A 23,153-nucleotide genomic window follows, 5' to 3' on the forward strand; every position below is an offset into this window, starting at 1 on the left:
TTTATGAAGGAAGCACTGAAAGTCTGATATTCAACAAGCTTGTTATCAACAATATTAGTGCATTTTGCTTTTCAAAACCTTACTGCATCCCTTAATATTTTAATTTTTCCCGCTCGATGTTAAGAAACTAATTTAAATATTTCTACTATTAAGAATGGAATATGACCGTAGTAAATACCAGGGTGATGTGAGTACTAATGCTGAAATAGACAATAATTTTGAATGCAAATAATTAATGTTTCAATAATAATGTTGTTGAATGGGATTTCACCAATTTAGCATTATTTATTAGACATATTACTCAGTCCTAATCAAGGAATTTGACAAATGTTTGACAAATTCTCAGTATTCTGAGCACAAAAGTTTCATTTGTTTTGTGTATAAACATTTATAACCTACTTTCTGTGTAGAGGCCAAATTACTCTCTGGGAGACACATTATGAAGTCTCATGGGCTTCAGTGATGTTTTAGCTGCTGTCATGCAGAGCAGAATTTGACTCAGTGTATCTGAAGCTATTGAAAATGCACAATAGTTAACATAACAGGGAAGGTAACATGGCGACCTGATAGTACTGAAATTGGGTCTGTCTACTGGATCACAGTGCAAGTTTTGCTTCTGTGTCTAAAAGACCAGAAGACATATTTTGATCTTTGTCAAAGTAGCCTAAATCTAGAAAATTCCACTGACATCCAAGGTGTTGCTTTGGATTTACAACAGACATCAGAATATGGACCAAATTATTTTGTCCTACATTCAGATCATCCCTGTTCACTCTTAGCCAGAGCTTAGTCCTAGACTAAACAAGCACATTTCCTGGGATCTCAGTGGAAACTGCACCTATTGAGGTGACCTGATATGCAAAGCAGGGCAGAATATTATCCTTTTCCTTGTGCTCCTCATGCTGTTTGCACTTCACCTGTTTTCTAGAAGCAGGGAAGGGGCCAGGAAAGGAGACATGTTAGGCCATAATTCAGCATAGCATTTACACATACAGAATCAAATTGTACATATTCTTGACTATATGTATCAGCATTTTATAAGTTGGAAGTCTATATCTACAACTAGGGGTAGGGAACCACATATTTAAATACCTCTAAGCATGAAACTGGGAGAGGTTAGAAACCTGGATCCAACTCAGTAACATTACCTGATCTGTAATAGTGTCAATTAAAAAAAATCAATTAGTAGACAGTGAGTCATATTTAACCATTGACGTCACTAAAAAGGGCAGAATTTTTTGTGTCCTCTGGACTAAATCTTCATCTTGGGTCCAATTCTGCCACCTTCACATAAGTAGAGGAGCTCCAGTAACAATGATCTTGCCCAAATTCAGAATGAAAAGGGGAAAAAATGAAATGGCTAAAAAATTGTTGAACTCAAAGAATATTTTAAAGAAATTAAAGGCCAGAAGGGACCATTAGCTCATCTAGTCTGAGCTCTTAAATTACTCACTATGGGTATGGCCAGACTATAAGTTTTTGTCGGAGAAAGGTTGGCATTTTGTCAGCATTTTGTGTACCTTTTCCAAATCTTTTGTCGGAAGAAGCTTTTCCAAATTTTGGCCCATTTAGACTGGGCCAAATTTTGGAAAAACCCTTCTTTCAGAAGCCCCCTTCTTCCTCATGGAGCAAGGAATACAGGAGCTTCTGGCTTCAAGATTAAACTAGATGGATTTATGAAGGGGATGGTTTGATGAGATAACATGATCTTGGTAACCAATTGACCATTCATTATCAGTGGGAATAGGTCAATGGAGGGATGATAGGAGTTACTATAGAGAACTTTCTGGGTGTCTGGCTGATGAGTCTTGCCCACATGCTCAGGGTTTAGCTGATCGCCATATTTGGGGTCGGGAAGGAATTTTCCTCCAGGGTAGATTGGCAGAGGCCCTGGAGGTTTTTCGCCTTCCTCTGTAGCATGGGGTACAGATCACAGCTAGAGGATTCTCTGCATCTTGGGGTCTTCAAAGTATTTGAAGGCTTCAATATCTGAGATATAGGTGAGAGGATTATTCTGGGAGGGGTGGGTGAGATTCTGTGGCCTGCACTGTGCAGGGGGTCAGACTAGATGATCATAATGGTCCCTTCTGACCTTAAAATCTATGAGTCTATGAGCTCATTTGCTCTTCCACACAAAAAAAATAAAAACGGAAGAGCAAACACATTCCCTGGTCTTGGCGGAGTTTTTTCGGGATACTTCTGGTATCCCGAACCCCTCCTCCCCCGCAGTCTATCCATACCCTATATGATGTAAATAAATTCCTAATATAACTATAATTTAGGAGCCTTTTGAAAATATGTAAAGCAAAGACAATGTATTTGTAAAGCAAAAAATATTACATAAAATTGGAGTAATTCATTTCCTCTATTTAATAATTATATATTACCTTAATACTGCTTTTAAAATTAAAACATCTAAAATAGTGAATATTATCTTTGAAAGTTAGATACTATAGTAAAGAGAAAAATGAAATTCTTAAATTAGTTATTAAAAAGAAAGACTTTGGCTAGAGACAATATTTAAAATGAGATGTTTGAAACAGCAGTGATTGGAATGTACAAGTGACATTCTACAGATCCTGAAAACTTTCTAAAAAAATTAATTCATGATTCTAATCTTGGATAGGAGGATTCTTTTGACATTCTGACATAAACCAGTAGATTACAATTTTTTCTGTGTCAAAACAATTGATGAGGCATATTTTTACATATGGCTTGTGGCCAGAGTGTAAAGGATAGCATATCCAGCCTCACAGCACCAGGAATATGCCTGTTATATGAAGACCATTATCTATACTGGACTCACATCACCAACAGAGCTTTCCTACTGGTCAAATGTCCTTGCGAGTGTAGTAAAGTCTAGGGAAAGGGTGGGAAGTCTTTCTCCCTATAATATCACTGGAAATCACTAGATGGTGCTACTACAAAAATATTACAAATTCTGTTTATTTGAATGTAAAGCAATTAGAGCTTGAAAGAAGGGTGTATCATCAATTGTGAAGCACTTCTTTTATATGCTGATCATATGTCATTAATGACTTTCTACTGCCGTGGGTCCTGATCCTGTAATGTGTTACATACAAGTGAGCTATGACTGCTGCATTGCAGACAAAGGAAAATATAAATCTTTTAGCCTCATGTGTACTTTTCTCTGTGAGGCACCCAGACTCACTACAGAAATAGCACTAGATTTCAGCTAGTCTCTTGGATTGAATAATTTCTTCATGCAGCTGCTATGTGTAGGGTTTACTGCAAGAGCAAACAAAAATATTGTATGGTACTTCCTTATCATACTCTTATTGGCTAATTCGCATAATTCGTCAGTGTAAGCTCCTTTAAATCATTTAGTAAAGCAAGTTTGTACCACAGATGAATTTCCACATTTAGGCCTGCATCTTTTCCTGATGACATCAATGGCAAAACGCCCATTGGTTTTAATGGGAAAACCATCTGACATGTAGTGTCCTTAATGCTGTTTGTGGTAATGTAAATAATTGGATTTACTGGCATTCTGCACATTTATATAGTCCTACAAAAAGCATAAAAAAGGACAAATTACAAAAGATGAATATAGACAAATAACACAAGTATGTAGTGTCAGAATTAGAAAGGCTAAGGCACAAAACAATCTCAAACTATCTAGAAACATAAAAGGGTAACTAGAAAACATTCTACAAATATATTAGAACCAAGAAGAAGACCTATGACAGGGTAGGACCATTACTTGAAGATGAGGAAAAAACAATAACAGAAAATGTGGAAATGGCAGAGGTGCTTAATGACTTTTTTATTTTCCCCAAGAAGGTTGGTTGTGATAGAGTACCTCACCTAATGAATGCCAGTAAAAATTCAGAAGCTAAAATAGGGAAAAAACAAGTTAAAATTAGGTAGACAAGTTTAAATGTCTTTAGACTCCCCCAGGGCCTGACAAAATGCATCCTAGAACACTCAAGGAGCTGACTGAGGAGATATCTGAGCCATTAGCTATTATCTTTGAAATGTCATGGAATACAGGAGAAATTCCACTGGGGAAAGGTAAATATAGTGCCCATCTATAAAAAGGGAAATAACAACAACCCAGATTATTACAAATGAGTCAGTTTAACTTCTGTATCAGGAAAGATAATTGGGTAAATAATTAAATGCATTTGTAAATATCTAAAATGTAATAAGGTGACAAGTAACAGTCAGCATGGACTTGTAGAGAACAAATCATGTGGAACCAACCTGATAGCTTTCTTTGACTGGATAACAAGGCTTCTGGATAAGGGGGAAGCGGTAGATGTGAAATATCTTGATTTCAGTAAGGCATTTGATATAGTCTTGCATGACGTTCTCATTAACAAGCTAGGGAAACATGACCTAAATGAAGTATAAGCTGGAGCATACCTGAATAGATAACCATTCGCAGAGGTTAGTTATCAATAATTCATGCCAGAAGATCATAATCAAAATTTGCAGTTAATACCAACCTGGAAGAGGTTGCAAGTGCTTTGGAGGAGAGGATGATAACTGAGAATGATCTGGGCAAACTGGAGAAATTGTCTGAGGTAAATAAGGGGAAATTCATTAAGGACATATGCAAAGTACTCCACTTAGGAAGGAACAATCAGTTGCACACATACAGCATAGGAAATGACAACATAGGAAGGAGAACTGCGGAAAGAGATCTAGGAGTCATATTGACCACTAGCTTAATATGAGTCGTCAGTGTGATACTGTTGCCAAAAAAGCAAACATCATTTTGAGATGTATTAATAGGAGTGCTGTAAGCAAGACAGAAGAAATAATTCTTCCACTCTATTGCATGCTGATTAGGCCTCAACTGGAGTATTGTATCCAGTTCTAGGCACCACATTTCAAGTGGACAAGTTCAAAAAAGTCTAGAGAAGAGCAACAAAAATAAAGTTCTAGAAAACATAACCTATATGGGAAGATTGAAAGAACTGGTTTTGTTTAGTCTGGAAAAGAGAAGAGTGAGAGGGGACATAACAGCGTTCAAATACTTAAAAGGTTGTTAAAAGAAGGAGGGAGAAAATCTATTCTTTTTAGCCTCTGATGATAAGACAAGAAGCAACAGGCTTAAATTGGAGCAAGAGAGTGCTAGGTTTGACTTTAGCAGAAGCTTCCTGTCAGGGTGGTTATAAATTGTCAAGGGAGATTGTAGGATCTTCATCATTAGAGATTTTGAAGAGCAGGTTAGACAAACATCTGTCAGGGATAGTCCAGGTGGTGCTTTGTTCTATCGTGAGTGGAGGGGACTGGACTTGATGACCTTTTGAGGTTCCTTCCAGTTCAATGATTTTATGATTCTATAAAGATAATTGAACATAGAGGGCCAAATTCTCCAGCTTAATTTTAATTGTTCTTTGCTCATGCAGTACAAAGGCTCTGGAAATCAGATACATCTTTCAATGGGGGTAACTTTGATATACTGGGCACAGAATCTGCACAATTGAGTCCTTTTGACACCACTGTCAGGAATCCAGGTGTGTGGCATATGTAGGAACAGACATGGGACATGACCAGCACACAGCAGACTGCACCATTTGTTAGTTTAGTACAGTTCTGGGCTAGTGTGGGGGCTACATGAGTGGCCCTCCTTCATCTTAGTGGGCCATGACATTGTCACAACCACGATGATGTCTTGGGATAGGGTAATTTTGCTAACTGTGCTTTTTTACCTACAATTTGTGGGGTGTGCTGATTGAACTCTAACAATGCTTTGATCTGAAACAGAGGGAGCGCTTGGCTCTCACTGTCAATGTTGTGTGCAATCAGCATTCACTTCACATGTACCCTTTACGTGCGCATCATCTTAGTAATACCGATAGGGGAAAAACCCTACACAGATGGAAACCAGTGGAATCTGGTAACCAATGGTAAACAAAGTGTCTTGTGGGCCACACATAGAACCCCGATGGGCTGTGGGTTGCCACCCTCTAGGTTTTCTGTGAATTGCATCAGATCCCTGACTGGAACAGAAGCAGCTAGAGAATCAGGGAGCCATAAGAAGTTCCTTGTTGGCTCCTTCCTGCTCTGTTGCACAGAACAAACAGTACATCAAAAAGTCTGAACCATAATTTGCAACAAATTATTTATCCATAGCATTTAATTGGTTTTCCTTATTGCAGAGTATCCATAAGATTATTGCAATTTCTTCAAAGCTGAAAGAACATAGTGAGTTTTTTTACAAATTTTTCAGTTCTGGGAATTGATTATATTGTCTAATTTGAAAAAAAAATGAAAACAAATAAAAGGAGCCCAAACAATGCTGAAGTAAATTCATTTGTGTGATTACTTGCAGAAAATAGTTTCCAGTATTTTTCAGCTCTAGAAATAAATGTTTTGTGTTGGGTTATGCCTCAATAAAAAAATGGTCATGTAACAGCAACTTTTCATTACTGATAGATATATGAAAAAGCTTTTTTAAACCAGATAGTTGAAACAATAGCAGCCTTTTCCCAAAACATGGGCACATGCAAGGCATATGTGCGTTGCAAGGTTTTACTGGTTATTATTTGGTGAGGTGTATGCCTCTGTCATATGAGAAAAGCAGAAAAGCAAGGACATTGCTAGAAGAAGCCCTGGGAATGCGACTCTGAGCTTTTAGGTTAAGTACTGACTTGAAAGTGGGTTGGAACTATCCAAAGAAACTTGATTCATACTGTGTTCAGGACTACAAGATTTTGTACATTCTAAATAAACAGGGTACCATCAGAGAAGTACCTGACACCAATATCAAATTTTCCTCCTAACCAAAACAAAACATTAGATCCAAATTTTGATTAACTGCTGGTGTAAAAAAGGTGTAATATGAGTATACAGTGTGATCCTCTGGTGTTTAATATCAGAGGGGTAGCCCTGTTAGTCTGCATCTGTATAAACAATGAGAAGTTCTGTGGCACTTTATAGACCAATCTGCTACTGTGCGTCCAGGGAGATTGAAGTGTTCCCCTACAGGTTTTTGTATGTCACCAGACACAAATCAAATATCAGGAATGGTAACATACAAAAACCTGTAGGAGAACATTTCAGTCTCCCTGGACACACAGTAGCAGATTTAAAAGAAGTCATCCTGCAACAAAAAAACTTCAAAAACAGACTTCAAAGAGAAACTGCAGTGCTACAATTCATTTGCAAATTTGACACTATCAATTTAGGAATAAACAAAGACTGTGAATAGCTACCCAGCTACAAAAGCAGTTTTTCCTCTCTTGAGCTATGACTAGACTGCACCTCTCTTGCGCAAAAGCCTATGCAAATGAAGCACAGATAGCATACTGCTGCACTTCATTTGCATAATTAATTAGGGACCATTTTTGCGCAAGAGGCTTTTGCACAAAAAGGAGCTGTGTAAATAGCTCCTTTTTGTGCAAAAACTGCCTCTTGCACAAGAGCTGTTCTTTGTGAAACAGTGAGGAAGAACAGCTCTTGCTCGAGGGATTTTTGTGCAAAAAGGCCCCCTAATTAATTATGCAAATGAAGTGTGGTAATATGCTATTCCATGCTTCATTTGCATAGGCTTTTGCCCAAGAGGGATGCAATGTAGATGGAGCCTCGATGTTCACAACTCCACATAAGCTGCTAGAAGTGGGCTACATCCTCCCTGACTGAATTCACCTTGTTATCTCTGACCTTCCTCTTGATGTTTCCTCATTTCCTCATTTCTTTTCATGTGCCTGTATATTTATGCCTGCCTCTGGAATTTCCATGACACGCATCTGATGAAGTGGGTCTTTGCCCACGAAAGCTTATGTTCCAATAAATCTGTTAGTCTGTAAGGTGCCATAGGATTTCTTGTTGTTTCTGGTGTTTAAGAGTTTGGATTACTCCAGGGGTTAGCCAACAAAATGCCAGTTTTTACTTGTGCTGCTGTTGAATTTCACCCAGAAAAACTATTATTCAGTCTTTACTTTGATTTAATTCCCCCCATTCAATGAATGTAAGCTACAGAAGCAAAGCATTACATTGATATAACAAAATAGTTTCCTTACAGTTATCTTGCAATTATTTCCCCCTCCTATTTTGTTGATGTCTAGGAGTAAACCTTGGAGTAGATAAAAGCTTTCACATAAAATGTTCTTGTTGATCTAAAGGCTTATATAACCCTTCTTTGTTATTGTTTTAATCCATTAAGTATATTAAAAGAGAAGCACTATAACTTGATGGCTGCCAAAATATTAATAAACCTTTTCCTAATAAAGGGAGAAAGATAACTTTTAGCAACCCTTTTGAATTAAGCTTCCTGCACAAATAAGGTACAAACACAAGAATCATAGTAAATGGTGCATTTAGGCTCTACAAGAAAAATGTGCAACAAAATAAACAGTGAGGTTGTACACAGGCTATTCAATAGTGAATACTATAGCGATGGTGGAATGTGTTCATAAATATTTTAATCGTATTAGAAGTGTTGAATCTGCAAAACAAATTGCTTTTCCAGTAGTCCCTAGAAGTTAGGATATACTGTGACTTCAAGACTGACATGATAAATATGCTCTTCTTGGTCTTATTTCACCTGTTTAGGAACAGCCACTCCACAGCCGCCAACATGCAGCACTGACCAGTTCACTTGTGTGTACGTACGGCAGTGTGTACCTCTTGCTGTAAAATGCAATGGGGTGGAAGATTGTATGGATGGAACCGATGAAATGAATTGTCCTACTGAGATTCCTACCACTGCTTCTCCATGGCTTTGCAAGGAAACAGAATTCCTGTGTGCTAATAAAGGTTGTGTTCCATCACTTTTGAGATGTGATGGCGTGTCCGACTGCCAGTTTAATGAAGATGAAACCGATTGTCGTAAGTTACATTTAGTGATGTAGTTATGTCCATGCTAAATAATTTTCATGATAAGACACTAGAACTATGCATAAAAAATCCAAATCCTGTAAATTTAGTAATATTCCATAGTTAACAACATGACATTTCTTTTGTATCAGCATATCATATACAATCCTTTGAAATGAGCCCAATTCTTCAAATCTTTTTTGTCTTCATGTAGATGTGCCCTAGTTTTTTAGGTTGTTAACAAGGTAGTTTCTTTGGGATTTTGCACACCAATTATGTAGCACATTAATCTAATTCTTAAACAACAGGCACATTAATAGGAGAGAATTCAGTGACATTTGTGTTATAGTAGCATAGCATCCAACATTTAAGGAATCCAAACCCTGTTGTGGTAGTAACAATCTAGCCTACTACAGAGCCCCATCACCAGTGGTTTAGATTAAGGGAGAATCACCTCCTTACTGGAATTTATAAAGTGTCAGCCTCCTAGGTTGCTCTATGTCAGCCACTCAGTTTAATGAACACTGCCACGCTCTCTGTTGGGTACTTCCTTGCACACCTTGTGGCAGTTACTGTGGAGAACAATGCTGCTCTTTCTGCCCTTGCCTTAAAAACACTAGATGTACCTCTCACCAACTTCAGTGGGTTTTGGATCAGATCCTATTCTCCTCTCATTTCATGTGTATTTCCCTTCACAATTTCATTTACCTGGCTATACGAACAGAAAGCCACATGTTCATCCTGTTCCAGAGTCCCAGATTGTATCAAGTGATAGCATCATCTCCCAGGATGAAGACAGGTTGGCAAAATGTGTTCTGTAGAGATAAAGTATAAATCCTGAAAGAGGCCATAGGAACAGAAAACAAATACAAATGCATTAGTTACAACTCTACAAGAACCACCGTAATTGCCACAAAAATGTTTGCATGTATGATTTAAAGATTTATGTAGAAAGAAATTTCCTGCAGAGGTCACTGAACATTTTGCTTGCATAGTGTCATGTGAATGTAGTATTAGAATGGTTAGTGTGGCGGCTTTTATTCCTTGTTGCTCTTTACAACAGAAACTTGAAAGTATGTTGCTTTTATAAATGCTCTGCTTAGCTAACCCTTCTGTCACTTCCAATTTAATAAAGGTTCTTTCTTTCTTTCTTTCTTTCTTTCTTTCTTTCTTTCTTTCTTTCTTTCTTTCTTTCTTTCTTTCTTTCTTTCTTTCTTTCTTTCTTTCTTTCTTTCTTTCTTTCTTTCTTTCTTTCTTTCTTTCTTTCTTTCTTTCTTTCTTTCTTTCTTTCTTTCTTTCTTTCTTTCTTTCTTATTGAATAATCTAAAATGGAAAGGATATAAAATAGACACATAAACACCTGAGGGGTATATACATTGCTTTCCACATGCCCCAACAGAATTTGACATAAGAGCTAACAGTGGTGACTAAGAAAAGATTTTTCATTTCTCTACAGTGCAATCAAATGAATCTGTGGTTCACCTATATGCTTCCAAAGACATCATAAATGTTAAAAATATACATTTTCAAAAAGGGTCTGTCTGTCTCTCTGCCTTTCTACAGCCTTAATTTGTACCTAAAAAATGTATTGTGGGGGGCAAATCTGAGAATTTGTGCCCATTTGCACCCATTTTAAAACTCTGCATTTGGCATCTGCATATTTAAAAATATTTAGGTGGTTCCTCATGATAGTAAATTACAACTTTGCTGGAGCATATTGCATTGGGTGAATGACATAGTGTGTTGATTGTATACAAAGTATTAATGCAATGATACAGTAGAAATATCAATATTAAAAAGTCAGGAAATTCTAAAAGTTAGTTACTGCTACACTGATAGTTCACTCACGTTGCCCTTCGTAACCCCATGTGGTGGTGCAATGCAGTCATGAAACAGAACTACTCTCTGGAAAGGGGAATGCTCGGTTGATGCAGAGCCACTCTCCCCGGTGCAGGCGGGGAGAAGGTGAACTGGAGTGAAAAGGGCATATCCAGGGCAGCTCTATATCCCAGCAAACCCTAGATACTAAAACAACCCTTGGGGCTAATGACACTCAGCACAGAGTAGAGCAGCAGCCCAAATTGTCTTACCCTATAGTGTCAGTCTAGCAGACAGCCAGTCTGAAGGTTGGGGGAAGCAGAAGTGTTTCTATGCCACATTTGTTCCTCCAACACAAGCGGTGCTGAGCACAATGTAAATGTATAGCCCAGGTCCAGAGTTGCTATGTTTATCGCGGTGTATATTAAACAACTTAAGCAGTATCGCATGCATCCTTACACAGAGCATCTTTAAAATAGGTATGTAAGAGAAATCAGGTACAAAACGTCAAAAGGATATAAGTGAAATTGCTGAGGTTAAAGTCTTGACTTTTTAAAATGTCAAACTCTCCAGGCTGTATGCAATTTCACCCCGATTTCCTGAATGCAATTACTGATTACTGCAGTTATAGACTCCAACTTGTATTTTTGTGCAAATGACACAAGTTACATGATCCCATTGATGATGCAAAGGAAGAAAAGCTAGACAAGATTTCCTAAAATGACTAGTAATTATGGATATATTTAAAGTCCATGGTAAATTGTCAGTGTGTAAGATTTATAGACCTGATCCTGTGAACCTCTACTTCTAGGAGTCTACTTGTTAGAGAGATTGCCTGCATTAGCAAGAGTTGGCAGGATCTGATATAATATTCCTATTGCAAGGTTGAAGTGCAATATTTTATATTCAGCATTTTCTTTTGGCTTAGTGCAATCCAGTCATTTAGAGTGCTTAAAATATTCCTAAATTTTCTCATGCTTGTTATAAATTTAAATCTGGGTCAAATTTTGCTCAGGTACATCAATGATAAGTCTAACTCAAATGAAAACAGAGCGCTATTCCTGCTTTATGGAAGTGTAAAAATGGAGAAAAGAATTTAGCTCACAATCCCTTAAACCAGGATGTTCAGAAATAATGGCTCAGGGGCAGTGCAACAGAACATTTCATTAGCTAGAATGTTTCTCAAAGTGACAAAATGCTGTTAGCTTCTGGGAGAGAATGCAGAACTACTGGGTACATCTTATAGATCAGTGATGCCATAATGAATTACCTGGAGGCTTATGTGATTCTGTCAAGATTTCCCTGATATAATTCCTTTAGACGAGTTTAGAGAGTAATACTGAATGTTACAGCATGACAAATGTCTGTATGTTTAGATTTTTAATGTAGCTTTTCTTTGCTTTTATTATATCAACCATATACAGTGTTTAGTTTCTAGCAACAAAATCGGACTACATTTAAAGCAATTTTCTGTTCTATGTTTAAGAATTAATTTATTTATTTTTATCCCTGAGTTATCTAGGCAGGTTGATTATGTTTACTGATATCTGATTGTGGATTTTTGTTCTTTATTCCATCTATAACATCAAATACAAACATCCCTCTCTCAGGAGTTTAACATGGTAAAAGCTCAATTCAGCAAAATAAGCTGTCTTTTTTTAATGTCTAACTTGCACTCTTCTGAAATGGAAGGTTATAATGGAAATGCCGATCCAGATTTGTATACTTTGACATAAATAAGCTGCTATAGTTTTCCAGTAGTGTTTTATCACCGAATAAAGGAAATGTGTCTGACCATGTCATCTTGTTACTTTGTTCCAGCTACAAAGGACTGCTTCAATGGTTCTTTATTTTGTGCATCAACTAATACGTGTATTCCAGTTTCCAAGCGCTGTGATGGGATTGCAGACTGCTTTGATTTCAGTCTTGATGAATCCAGCTGCTCAGGTAGTCAGTTTCACATCAAAATATCATCTCAATAAAAATACAGAGTTTTTTTATTTAACCTGCAAATGGTGCAAAATACTGACTGAATTCATCCTGCTGAAACTCAAGTTAAATTGCACTAGCAATGAATTTTGAGATATTATGTTATTTTTGTAGAAAGGATAGTGGGAGAATGAATGAAAAATATGGCTGTTTTAAGAGGTGGTATTTTTGTTATTTTTTTATTATATAAAAATTACAATAAAATCTCTATCCTGCAAACATGTAGGCTTCATTTCAATTATGTGAATAGTACCAGTAAAGTGAAATGAACATTTGGACGTCCCTGGGATTTCCTAGGCTTAAAGCACAGTGCACATGTTGGACTGGGGCCTAAAACAGGAAATAGAGAGTGCATCTTAACAGAATAAAAATATTTCAGAGCTTGAAATTTTTAGTACAAAAGGAAAATAATGGATGAAAGTAAAAATAGGAAGTGCTATATATCTAATGAAAAGCATCTTTAGGACAAACTTTTTGAATATTATCCTAAGTGTTCACATATATACATATGGCTACATTTTGCATTCAGATGTTAATATAAAGCACCCACTGACTTCTGGTAGAGCACCTACAAAAAGAAAATGTAGACTACAAATACAGTTGATGCATGGATGGACAGATAGATATGAAACATATAATATGTTGCTATGAAAAAGTCACAGTGATATAAAATGTTTGGTAAATAGATGTTGCAATCTATTTTTGGTAAATGTTTTATGTTTTGAGTCGATGTTATGAATGCAAAGAAGTATATCTAGTATCCAATTAAAAATAGATGATTGTGATATAGTAAATAAAGCCGTAAATTCAAAGAGTGGTAAAAAGGGCCTCCTGCTGCTTTTTGGGGTGGCTTATCTTTTAAATAATTTGCTTCCCACACTATCTTGCTGGAAATTCAGGAATCTGCATGGAATAACTTATCTGTCACTTTTATTTTCTGTCTCCAGCAAACAGCTCATATTATTCATTTTATCTGACTCTATTCAGCAGTGAATTTGGCCAACATTTTCTCCCTTTCCAGAAGGTGGCCCATATCATGTTGTTGAATCTAACATAACCCTTGTACCTAGGCCCCAATGAAGTCAGTAAGGGTACGTCTAGACTACAGGCTTTTGTCGACAGAAGTTTTGTCGACAGATACTGTCGACAAAGCTTCTGTCAACAAAGAGCGTCTAGACTACATCCAGTTCTGTCAACAAAGCAAGCTGCTTTGTCGACAAAACCCTGTAGTCTAGACACAACCCTAGATGCAATAACACCTTCTGTCGACAGAATTCTGTCGACAAAATGCATTATGCCTCGTAAAATGAGGTTTACCAGCGTCGACAAAACTGCTGAGTTCTGTCGACGTTATGTCGACAGAACTCAGCGGTAGTGTAGACGCAGGTATAGTTTTGTCGACAAAAGTCCACTTTTGTTGACAAAACTCTGTAGTCTAGACACACCCTAAGGCACCCACATAGTGTTGGAGAGTGGCCATGCCATGCCCAGCAAGTTGCATGATCAGAACAATGGTGTGGATTTAATAACTTTCTCTGGTCTCATAAAATTGCAATTTTGTTATCTTAACAAATATTGTTCAGATAATGCTGTATGGTTTCTATGGTTATTTCAGGATACACTTTCAAATCAATGAGCCACTGCCATTGATTAATGGAAGTTCTATCATTAAGAACTGAAACTGGAACTAGTCACAGTTGAGATCATATACATAGGCAAACATGTAACGGTACTCAGTAATATTTTTGCCTCTGGTTCTACAAAACTTAGTCAGATGCTTGACTTTATCATCAAGTCAGAATCATAGAATCATAGAATACTAGAAGTGGAAGGGACCCTGAGAGGTCATTGAATCCAGTCCCCTGCTCTCATGGCAGGACCAAGCACTATCTAGATCATCCCTGATAAATGTCTATCCAACCTGCTCTTAAAAATCTCCAGTAATGGAGATTCCACAATCTCCCTAAGCAATTTATTCCAGTGTTTAACCACCCTGACAGTTAAGAAGTTTTTCCTAATGTCTAACCTAAATCTTCCCTTGCTGCAATTTAAGTCCATTGCTTCTTGTCCTGTCATTAGAGGCCAAGGAAAACCATTTTTCTCCCTCCTCCTTGTAACACCCTTTTAGATACTTGAAACTGCTATCATGTCCCCCCTCAGTCTTCTCTTTTCTAAACTAAACAAGCCCAATTCTTTAAGCCTTGTCTCATAGTTCCTGTTTTCTAGACCTTTAATCATTTTTGTTGCTCTTCTCCGAATGTTCTCCAGTTTCTCCACATCTTTCTTGAAATGCAGTGCCCAGAACTGAAGACAATACTCTAACTGAGGCCAAATCACCACAAAGTAGAGTGGAAGAATGACTTCTTGTGTCTTGCTCACAACACTTCTGTTAATACATCCCAGAATCATGTTTGCTTTTTTTGCAACACTGTCACACTGTTGACTCATAGGGTATATATACGGAGTAGAGTTTTTTCCGGAAAAACTAAGCTTACGTCCACACTACAATTGCGTTCTTTTGACAAAGTTGAAAGAACACAGAGGGGTTTGCCGATAGCAGTAAATCTCTTTTTATGAGGAAGAAGCCTTTTTCCAAAAAAGCTCTTTCAAAAAAAGGTGTGTGTGGAAGGGGAAGAGGGTTTTTTTTTTTTTTTTCAGAAGAAGAGACCTCCAGAAAAAAGCGCAGATGCCTTGGTGGCCACTCAGTCCATAGTAATTACAATCAATGTGGATGCTATCTTTCAAAAAAGCAGATCGCTTTTTCCATGCACTTTTGGTATGTAGATGCTCTCTTTCGAAAGATGGATTTCCAGGAGACCTCTTCTGGAAAAGCTTCTTCCAAAAGAAACTTGCAGTCTAGAGATGATTCACTATGTCCCCTAAATCCCTTTCAGCAGTATTCCTTCCTATACAATCACTTCCCATTCTGTATGTGTGAAACTGATTGTTCCTTCCTAAGTGGAGTACTTTGTATTTGTCCTTATTAAGTGTCATCCTATTTACCTCAGACCATTTCTCTAGTTTGTCCAGTTCATTTTGAATTTTGACCTATCCTCCAAAGCACTTGCAGCCTCCTCCCAGTTTGGTGTTATTTGCAGACTTAATAATCGTACTCTCAATGCCATCATCTAAATCATTAATGAAGATATTAAACAGCACCGGTCCCTGAACAGGCCTCAGTGGAACCCCACTTGTTATGCCCTTCCAGCATGATTGTGAACCATTAATAACTACTCTCTAAGAATGGTTATACAGCCAGTTATGCACCCACCTTACAGTAGCCACATCTAGCTTGTATTTCTCTAGTTTACTGATAAGAAGGTCATGAGAGACCGTATCAAATGCCTTGCTAAAATCTAGGTATACCATGTCCATGGCTTCTCCCTTACCCACAAGACTTGATATCCTATCAAAGAAAGCTATCAGATAGGTTTGACATTATTCGTTCTTTACAAATCCATGCTGGCTGTTACCTTATTATCACCTTATTATCTTCCAGATGCTTGCAGATGAATTCTTTAATTACTTGCTCCATTATTTTCCCTGGCACAGAAGTTAAACTGACTAGACTGTAGCTTCTTAGGTTGTTCTTATTTCCCTTTTTATAGATGGGCACTATATTTGCCTTTTCCAGTCTTCTGGAATCTTTCCCAACTTCCATGAGTTTTCAAAGATGATAGCTAATGTCTCAGATACCTCCTCTATCAGCTCCTTGAGTATTCTGGGATGCATTTTATCAGGTCCTGACGATTTGCAGACATCTAACTTTTCTAAGTAATTTTTAACTTGTCCTTTTTTTATTTTAACTTCTAAACCTACCCCATTCCCACTAGAATTCACTATGTTAGGAATCCCAACAGCATCAAACTTCTTGGTGATAACTGAAACAAAGAAGTCATTAAGCACCTCCGCCATTTCCATGTTTATGCCTGTTCCTGTTTCTCCCTCTTCACTGAGCAATGGGCCTACACTGTTCTTCATCTTCTTCTTGCTTCTAATATATTTGTAGAACATCTTTTTGTTACCCTTTATGTCTCTCACTAAATTTAGCTTGTTTTATGCCTTTGCCTTTCTTCTCTTGCCCCTGCATACCTGTGTTGTTTGCTTATATTCATCCTTTTTACTCCAGAGACCTCCCATTAAAGGCGATGAGACTTGAATTACAGGATAGTAGCCTAAATTGTTTTACTGCTATAGATATTGCCATGAGTATACACACCAGTGGACTGCTTTGAAAGTTTAGAGTAGTATGTACCTGCCCGATGTAATTATATAATTGTAATTTGGGGCAATATTCAATGATAATAAACTAGAAAATAAAACCAGGCATATGTTAATTGTAATGGGGAAAAGTACTAATATCAAATATGTGTAAACATTATTGTATTACTTTTAAAACCTTGGGTTTTATTTTGGAGTTATTTGGTATTTTTGTAACATTAAATCTGTAAGTGCTCAATTATATGTAAATTTAAGGTGACCTCATGCCCAGCAAATACCCAAAGTGTGTCAAAAGCCATAACAATACTTGACTTGGGAAGGCTTCCTTTTTAAACTTATTCTATTAAAACTGATTTCCCTTGAGATGTATGAACATATATCCATGAGCAGTCTTTAATGAAAAGACTGCCACACAGCAGATGGTAAGCATCTGATCTTATCTTATCCTTACATTTAAACTATTAGTGAGAATATCAGACATAGGCACTAAATCAGTCTCAGAAGTTCCACATTTTAATTCTTTTACCTATTGCATAGCATTGGGAATCTTCATATTTTAATATCAGAAGGTTCCCACGAATGACAGAAGCCCCACTAAAAAGTCATGTAAAATTTGACCAGAGAAATCACTGGGGCCCTGATCCAGCAAAGCACAGAGATTACTTTAAGCACAAGTAGTGCTATTAATTTGGTGAAGATACTAATATGCTTGGACTGGGCAGATGACCAGATATGTTATTGAATCAGGGTCTACAGTACTGGTTTTCAGAAATGCTCAGAACCCAAAACACCAGATATACTAAATGAAAGCCATGAATATTCTGCACCTGATCTTATATAGGAATACATTTTGTATTGACAAAAGGAACAGACTAATTTTTATTACAACTTTCTTTATCTAATTATCTTTGTTTCCTTATATTTCCTAGGTTGTCCGGAAGACTATTGCAGAAATGGAGGAACTTGTGTCATTAGAGATGCTGTTCCTTTATGCCAGTAAGCTTTACTTCCTTATTATTTTGAGAAGTTTATTTTGTTCCTTACAAATAGAATTGTCATTGACAATGTATTGCTGAAGAGTAAATTTGCACTGCATGAGTTTTCACTATTCTCATTTACAGTATCTGAGTGAATAAGACACCAACAAAAAATGAGGGCATTTTAAGAAAAATATTAGCTAACAAGTAGAATTTTCCATGACTTTTATACGTCCTGAATTAGTATGGACATCCTTCTTTTTAACACCTAATATTTCCTCTGTATCTTATTGTACAGAAGCATTTAAAAGAGCATATTATTATGTAAGATAATGCCTTATTTACAGCAGACATATTGTGCATCTCAAGGAAAATTCATAATAGTCCATGTTCTTAGATTTGCATTAATTTGTGATGTATCTCTGGCATAGTATTACTTATTCTATATATTTCAACTTCTACTTTTCAGATTAATATGCCTACAGTATTAAGAGAGTGAGTCTGGGGTGGCTGCTTATGCTATTGAGCAAAAACAAGCAAATCCTCTAATCAAGGTGAATGCTGAGAGTAGCTTTACCTACTCGGTGCCCTTCATAAGTCTCTGTCACAGGTGAATGCAAGAAAATGCTGTTTCTAATTTTTAAATGGGGCCTCAATTCACCTGCTGTATGACTTGTTCAGACTTAGAGACTATCAAACAACAGTTGTTGCATACCTTTGATAGTCACAGCCAAAAGGGCTGGTAGAAATATGAAGGTTCATTTGTGGAGGGTGGGCACTTCAATCCCTATGCTGAAAAACAAAGTACAAATAAAACATGGTAGGCGCAAGTCTCGGTCGACTTTCAACATCTTTTTGATGTCTCCAGCACAATGTTGGCAGATGTGAATCCTGCCATTCAGTTCATGTTGCTGAATGTAAATTCATTAGTTGATAAATCATAAAAAGTAATAACTTTATTAAGGGAGAGAGGCCCCTTTACGCATACAGCTGATGAAAGTATGACACTACAGGACTTATATTGATGTTATAGTCTTCAGCTAGGTTTACAATTAAACATAGAGCAGTGGTGGATTGCAGCTTTGGTAGGTCCATATTATATTTGCACCTGAGCTGAAGATCTCCCACTGACTTGTATGTGAATCCTGAGTTGAGGCTTGTTTTGATGTGCGTGCCACTCCAGTGCCCCCCAAGGATTCCTTCTTGACCAGATTAAGTTCTTATCTATAGTGGATGTGCAACGGAATGCCTAATTTACTGATCACAATGGTTGTGCTTCCAAATCAGATAACTGTGTGCAAAGCTGACCATAATTATTTGCTCACTAAGTTACCTGATTCACAATCTTATTCACAATCTTATTAATTACATACATAAATTAGATTCATAATTGTGCATGCAAAATATAGGTACAATTGTGTATCTAATTTGCTTTAAAATTAGGCCCCAAATTAGACCACTTTCAGAGGAAATTTTGCACAGAAATGTTGACAATAATAGGCACACACTGAAAATGTGTGGTGATATTGCTCTGAAGTGTGATAGTATAGTGACTAAAAGACTGTTCAAGTGCCAGAATGAAATCTGGGGGCAAGAGAATATTTTCTTACCAGATTGATTATACATGGTTTTAACTCTAATACTAGCCAGACAGAAATTATGGTACTGCACATTACATTTAATACATTCCACTGCTCACATACAATAAATTCAATATACTACTTTCTCTCTCCTCTATTTAAAGAAGACATTGGATATATAGCAGACCAAATTTAGGATAAAGGATATCTACCCACTATAAAGGAGAACAAAAAAGCATACTTTCATTAATGCCTGAATTGTAAGGGCAATTTATTGTTAAGTAGAAAAAGTAATTACATCCCCTGCCCTGTAGTTAAACAGTTGTGTTAGAAAAATATCATCATTCAACAGTTTTTCAGTTATACTGAATATGTGCAATCTATCCAATTGAGCTACAGAGATTAGAATTTCAAAGAAACATCATTCACAGATAATTAATTGAGGTTATATTTATGCCCGTGTATCTCAGAAAAATTTGGCTTTACTCACAATATATAGAAATCTGGGTTGATTTTGTTTTACTGGATTAAAATGAGAAAGATACATTTTCCTTTTTATTTTACAGAGGAGAACTGAGATTACAGGACTATAATTGATTCAGAAGACCTTTTTACCTATTTCTTCTTAGAAATGCTAGCTAGCCTCAAATTTTTACTCATTAGTCTTAAGAGAAGCTCTTTACTACTGACATAAATAATCTATTTGAATGCACAGTCAAAGTGGTTTATTGCCTGTGGCACAATACTGTTTAACAGCATTGCATGAAAAGACAAAAGTGGAACTTTTTTGTAGCTAGACATTTTCCTCAGTGTTTGATCTGGTCTCTCAAATTCTAAATCCTGTAATATTGCAGGAATTTGTACTTTTGAAAGCCCAGTCCCCATATACAATTCTAAATAACGCCATAGATTTTTGATACTAGATAAAGGCCATAAATGGCTCTGTAAAATTGACTTATATCTACGGTGGTTCAAAGTTTGAGGGAGACATAAATGTTGTATAAGTGAATACATGCTAATAGTATGGTAGGGTGGGGATGTAGCAAGAAAAACAACCAAGCCTAGGTTGTACATAAATCAGCCTCTCCTTTGTTAGAAACAGTATTGTCTACAATACAGTTTTAGAGTTCAAGAGTGGGAATAAGTAGATCTAGGTTTAATTCCCAGTTCTACCAATGACTCAGTGTGTGACATTAGGTGATCCTCTTAATCAGTGTCTACATTCATCAAATGGAGATAAAACATATTGTACCCACATTTGTAAACCAATTTGAGATCTTTTGATGAAAAATGCCATTTTAAATAATTAATAGTGTAATTATTATTTTAATTAATTAAAATCTCAATATAAATGTGATGTGTACTCTGTTATGCTTATCATAAGAACATAAGAACGGCAGTACTGGGTCAGACCAAAGGTCCTTCTAGCCCAGTATCCTGTCTACCAACAGTGACCAGCACCAGGTGCCCCAGAGAGGGTGGACCGAAGACAATGATTGAGCGATTTGTCTCCTGCCATCTCTCTCCAGCCTCTGAAAAACAAAGGCTAAGGACACCATTTTATCCCCTGGCTAATAGCCTTTTATGGATCTAACCTCCATGAAATTATCTAGCTTCTCTTTAAACTCTATTATAGTCCTAGCCTTCACAGCCTCCTCTGGCAAGGAGTTCCACAGGTTGACTACACACTGTGTGAAGAAGTACTTTCTTTTATTCGTTTTAAACCTGCTACCCATTAATTTCATTTGGTGTCCTCTAGTTCTTCTATTTAGGGAACTAATAAATAACTTTTCTTTATCGGCCCTTGTGACGGACCGGGCCGTGTCTGGGCACAGCTGAGGGTGTCCGCTCAGGGTGAATCGCTCAAATCCGGGCTCCTTACAGCCCCCAGACTGGTGACCTTTCCAAACCGGTCACAAACCAGTCCCACAAAGCACTTCAGCAGCCTGCCTGAAGCCTCACGAGCAAAACCCCTCCGACACCCCAGCAATATCCGTGCCCCAGATGGCCCTGGGTCTCATACACAGGTGGGGGGTCCTAACACCCACCCCACCTACCCCAAACAAGTTCTGTCCGGTTCCAAGAAACCAACCACAGATCCTGGGTCAATTTACCCTCTGGACCTTACCCACAAATCACGCTGGGCCAATCTTTTAGAATCTATATCTAAAGGTTTATTATTACAATAAAGAAAAGCATGAGAGTAAGGTTGTTAAAGAATAGTAGGTTACATGCACCGAATCTCCCAGTCCTCGATGCAGGCTCTAGCAGAGATGTTACAGCTGCTGGTTTAAAAGTTCTTGTTGCACATCCTAGGGTCAGGATGGGTTCACAGGTCTTCTGGGCTCTTCGATCCCTGCAGTGCTGCCTCTGGGATGAAGTGCTGAGCTGAGAACAAAATGGCATCGACCACATGGCCTCTTTATACCTCCTTCCTGGCCTCTTCTGGTATGCAGCAGGTCACCTGGTCCTCAGCCTCTCTGTGTTCCCTGCTGGCTGCTCTCAGGTGACAGCCCCCATTCTTTGGGTGTGTCCTTGGCCCATTGAGAGCCATTGTTCCACAGGTAATTAGCATGTCCACAGGCTCCACAGACTCGGCCCTGCCCAATGCTTAGCCACATGCAGGGAAATCTTCAGTGTCCCTACAAGTACATGCTAATAATTGCACACACAGACATTATACGAACACATGAACAGCATACATAGGATTATCAGATAATAAGCTTCTATTCAATACCTCACATGGCCCCCTTCTATACCATTTTTGGGGCCAACACCCCCACCTATGGGTGCATCAGTGATCTGGCTGCTCCCCTCAAGATCCAGCAACGTGACAGCCCTCTCCACACCAATCATGATTTTATAGAACTCTATCATATCCCCCCTCAGTCTCCTCTTTTCTAAACTGAAAAGTCCCAGTCGCTTTAACTTCTCCTCATATGGGACCCACTCCAAACCCCTAATCATTTTAGTTTCCCTTTTCTGAACCCTTTCCAAGGCCAAAATATCTTTTTTGAGGTGAGGAGACCACATCTGTACACAGTATTCAAGATGTGGGCGTACCATAGTTTTATACAGGGGCAGTAAGATATTCTGTGTCTTATTTTCTATCCCTTTCCTAATAATTCCTAGCAACCTATTTGCCTTTTTGACCGCTGCTGCACACTGCGTGGAAGTTTTCAGAGAACTGTCCATGATAACTTCAAGATCCCTTTCCTGATTTGTCATAGCCAAATTAGCCCCCATCATAATGTACATATAGTTGGGGTTATTTTTCCCAATGTGCATTACTTTACACTTATCCACATTAAATTTCATTTGCCATTTTGTTGCCCAATCACTGAGTTTGGTGAGATCTTCTTAGAGTCCCTCACAGTTTGCTTCTGTCTTGACTATCCTAAACAGTTTGGTATCATCCGCAAACTTTACTACCTCGCTGCTTGCCCCTTTCTCCAGATCATTTATGAATAAGTTGAAAAGGATTGGTTCCAGGACTGACCTTTGGGGTACACCACTAGTTACCCCTCTCCAATCCAAGTATACTATATCTACTGGATCCCCCTTATCCACATGCTTGTTAACCCCTTCAAAGAACTCTAATAGATTAGTAAGACAGGATTTCCCTTTACAGAAACCATGTTGACTTTTTTCCAACAAATTATATTCTTCTACATGCTTCACAATTTTATTCTTTACTATTGTTTCGACTAATTTGCCCGGTACTGAAGTTAGACTTACCGGTCTGTAATTGCCAGGATTGCCTCTAGAGCCCTTT

General features: G+C 37.6%; 1 protein-coding gene across 1 annotated transcript in view; it reads left to right on the top strand.

The window, feature by feature from the left end:
• The window catches only part of MALRD1 (MAM and LDL receptor class A domain containing 1), a 439,697-nt gene that overhangs the window by 365,864 nt on the left and 50,680 nt on the right, over positions 1 to 23,153 (top strand). The window contains exons 34-36 of the mRNA XM_075922485.1: positions 8,530 to 8,805; positions 12,433 to 12,558; positions 17,751 to 17,817. Coding sequence (XP_075778600.1) covers positions 8,530 to 8,805; positions 12,433 to 12,558; positions 17,751 to 17,817 — 469 coding nt within the window. The remainder of the gene's footprint in view (positions 1 to 8,529; positions 8,806 to 12,432; positions 12,559 to 17,750; positions 17,818 to 23,153) is intronic.

The sequence above is a fragment of the Pelodiscus sinensis genome, chromosome 2 (assembly GCF_049634645.1).
Source record: "Pelodiscus sinensis isolate JC-2024 chromosome 2, ASM4963464v1, whole genome shotgun sequence".
Taxonomy (NCBI): Eukaryota; Metazoa; Chordata; order Testudines; family Trionychidae; genus Pelodiscus; species Pelodiscus sinensis.